Source organism: Elephantulus edwardii, unplaced genomic scaffold (assembly GCF_000299155.1).
Source record: "Elephantulus edwardii isolate Elephantulus edwardi_28Jun2011 unplaced genomic scaffold, EleEdw1.0 scaffold00356, whole genome shotgun sequence".
NCBI classification, from domain to species: domain Eukaryota; kingdom Metazoa; phylum Chordata; class Mammalia; order Macroscelidea; family Macroscelididae; genus Elephantulus; species Elephantulus edwardii.
In genome coordinates, this window is record NW_006400106.1 from 576,181 (window position 1) to 580,009 (window position 3,829).

The 3,829-nt window shown below is 35.3% G+C and overlaps 1 protein-coding gene across 1 annotated transcript in view; it reads right to left on the reverse strand.

Annotated features, from left to right (window-relative positions):
- Nucleotides 1–6: 6 nt before the first annotated feature.
- Nucleotides 7–3,829, reverse strand: part of CPOX (coproporphyrinogen oxidase) — a 36,485-nt gene continuing 32,662 nt past the window's right edge. Inside the window, exons 8-9 of the mRNA XM_006901996.1 lie at nt 3,735–3,764; nt 7–94 (exon numbers count right to left, since the gene is read on the reverse strand). Coding sequence (XP_006902058.1) covers nt 7–94; nt 3,735–3,764 — 118 coding nt within the window. The remainder of the gene's footprint in view (nt 95–3,734; nt 3,765–3,829) is intronic.

The following is a 3,829-nucleotide window of genomic DNA, read 5'->3' on the forward strand; positions in this document are numbered from 1 at the left end:
CCTGCATCAATGCACCCAATCCCTGGGATGACGCAGAACTTCCAGAATTTCAGCTTCTTTGGAATTCTCTGAGGGTGAATGCATGTATTCCCATCTATTTAAGAACAAAACAAAAGGAAAGAATAACAACAGTTATAAATGACACATACTGCCCTATACTTCTTTTATGTTATTTCAAAAGAAATGAAAAATTTCTAAATGTATAAGAAACGTTTAAAAAGCAGCAATTTACTTCTTTGTCTGTATTGTGCCTACTATGCCATAAGCCCATTAGGCTTTTAAATATGAAAATCCTAATGATACAATGGAATAAGTGCTGGGCTGTTAACCAAAAGGCCACAGGTTCAAACATATGGTAGGTTCAAACCTACAAGCCACTCTGCAGGAGATAGAGAAGATAATCTGTTCCCATAAACATAATCATATTAAGAAACTATATGGAAAGCTCTACTTTTTGGTTGTTTGTTGGTTAAGCGCTTGGCTATTAACTGAATGGTCAGTGATATGAACCCACTACTTGCTCCATGGGAGAAAAGACCTAATGATCTGCTCCTATAAGAACAGCCTTGGAAACTCTATGGGGTAACTCTCCTGTCTTATAGGGTCACCATGAGTCAGAATCAACCCAAAAGCATACAAGAACAACAATAAAAGCAAACTTCTTACTATTTCTTAGGCATACATTGGCTAACATTATATTAATACTCCAGAGTTTAAATACACTTTTGCTTCATTAAATCATGGCTTCATAGAACATCAAGTGACCCATGAACAAACTTTCCTCAACTTAATGGTTACATGTTTATTGTGATGTGTTATACTTTCTAACAACTATACATATTACCAAGTTTCTAATTAAAACTTTTCCTTTTTAAAATTTTATTTCAAAAACTATATTGATGCAAATAATGTGACTTACAGTGGACAAATGTGGCCAAAAATGGCTAATTTTTAACATGAAGTTTTAGGAAAAACTGTTTTGGATCAAAGATCAAACTTTTTCAGTAAAGGGCACATAAAGTTTCTGCTAATGTTCTTTGGCTTCAGGGTTTTTACAATCCTTTATAAAACCCACTTTTAGCTGTCCAATTCCAGTTGCTACAGTGTTGACTCCAGCGCTGAGCCCCATGTGTGTCAGAGTGGGGCTCTATTCTCTTTCTAGTCTTCAGTCCTTGGCCTCTCAGAAAATAACCAGCAAGTCTTTCTTCTAAGGCACAGCTGGGTGAATTTGAACTACCAATCTTTTTGCTTACAACAAAGTGTGTTCACCACCCCAAGGCTACATTCTTAGCTTGAAGGCTAAATAAAAATAGACCACGGTGGATTTGAATTTGACCCACTAAGTTTATAGACTTCTGAGCTCAGGCTATGTGTTGTGATTGATAAGGAGCTGTTAAGTAGGACTGGATACCAGGTGATACCAGGTGACAGAAAGAACTGCCCCAGAAATATCTAAGTGGTAATCTTTATAGAAACAGTGTCCCAAGCCTTTCTCCCGCAGAATCATTAAATGAGTTCAAAAAATCAACTAAGTTTAACCATTGTAGTGCCAGGGCTCCAGGGTGCTGAATACAAGAAGTCATAAGTGGCTGATCCTGTTAATTCTATTTGAATGATCAAAGAATTTCTTTATAATCTGCCCACAACTACAACTTGGGTTCTGCATTTTAATAAGTGATCACTCAGCCTACTAAAAATCTTAAGTGCTCATGTCTATTTTATTCTCTTCTCCCCTATAGTGTGATTTGACTATATAACAGTGATATTCAAGAGTTTTCAGCTAAGGACATGAAATTCTGGAAACACTGGTTAAACAAGGAAAGAATCAATACCACTCATGAGGTAGTGACGGCTGCAGAGGGTGGTGATTTCACAATGTTGATTTCCTAAGAGAGCCCTAGTGGCATCATGGAAAGAAGAGTCTAGCCACTAATCTTAAGAGTAATGCCTCTCTGATGGTTAGAATCGGCCAGCGGCTCCAAGGGAGAAAAGAGAAACAATCTTCGCCCTTGCAATTTACAGTCTCTGAAAACCCAATAAAGGGTCGGCTTAGAGTCAGTTTGACATGATGGCAATGAGTTGAATTCCTAGAAGTCTAGATGACTGCAGTGTAGATGGCAAAGCAGGACTCTAACGTCAGCCAGTAAAGCAAGCTATGATATTTTTTACTGATCGTTTCTATTTCCCTCTAGACACGTATCATTCTTACTTTCTTATAGCCAAGAAAAAAAAAAGTATGGATCTTAAATATTATTATCTCAAAAGCAGCAAAAACAACATATATACATATGTATGTCTACTTTTGTTGTTATGTACTGTCAAGTCAGAACTGACCCACAGCTGAACCTCCAGCAGGTTTTCTGAGATAGTAAACTGCATGGAAGGAGACTGCTCATTCTTCTCCTGCAGAGTAGCTGAAGGATTTGAACCATCTGTCTTTGGGCTAGTATCACACTCCTTACCACTAAGCCACTATGCTCTGTCTAAATGGCTTTAAAATTCTCAAACTCAATTAGCACTGATGGATACTTGATGGAGTCACATGTAAAACACAAAAAGAGAATGCTGAATGTCTGAAATACCCCTCAGCCTTTCAAACAGGCTTTATACCTCAGCCTAGAGAGATATTTTCACCAAGAACATTAATTTCTAAAAGAGTTAATTTTAAAAAGCTATGTAGTCAAATAAAGTTTGTCAATTAGCTTTTCCTAAAAACTTAGTAGAAGTTAAAAAGACTCCTGAGACACCACCATCACCCCACTTTCTCACTGGCAAAGGGGTACACTATTCATGCCACACCCCTTAAAAACCCAATTTGGCTTTTTGAATGTTTTAATTATTTTTTAATAAAATTTAATAAACAGGTAAATAAATCATCTTAGAAAATTAAAGAAGAGAAAATAAATTATCTTAGAAAATTTAAAAAGCTAAAAAAAAAAAAAAAGAAAATTTAAAAAGCTAAGGAAAGGTTTATATACAGAATTCATCTGGGATGGTGAACAGAGCCAGGGACACAAGAGTAAAAATTATTAAGTATCTACTTAATGCTTAATTTGGGTGAAGGGACAAGCAATATTCAATATACTGTTCAAACTTAATTCACTGTTGTCAAGTCAAAATCAACTCATGACTGACCCTCTAGCAGATTTTAAGAAACTATGAATAACAAGGAAGGAGATGGCCTTTTTTTCTGCTAGTAGATTTGAACCAACACAGAAGAATCACCTTTGGGTTAGCAATGTAACTCCCTGTCAACTACACCATCAGAACGCTCTATAAATTAATCAGACATCATAATTCATTATATTAATCTACTGTAATTAATGTTATAAAATGTATATCATTGATGAAAAAAATTTTAAATATCTAATTTGATTTCCAGGATTATTTTATCTTTATTTTCCTATAAAATCAGAAAAATCAAATCTAAGCCTGACGTTAGAAAGTACATTCATAGTACATAGGGTTAGGGAATACAGAGAGGATGAAATAGTTGATTTTATCTCCTTAAGGGAGATGAGAATTATAGGGAGTATGTGGGAGAGGTGCAATTACATTGTGGGTATTATAATTGTTACAAATAAATACAAAATAAATGTGTATGAATGGTTGGAAATACCCATTTGCTCTGTAAGCTTTTACTCAAATCACAAAAAGTAGCTAAAATTTTAAAGTAGTTAAATACATCGATAGGTATCATATAATTCATTTTTAAAAAGGTTATATATCCTTACCGGGCAGTTAGAGGCAAAGACATCAAGATGCTTTCAATCCTGGATCCTGGGGTGAAAAGGCCAAATTTTGTGCCCCGATCATACAACAGATTAAA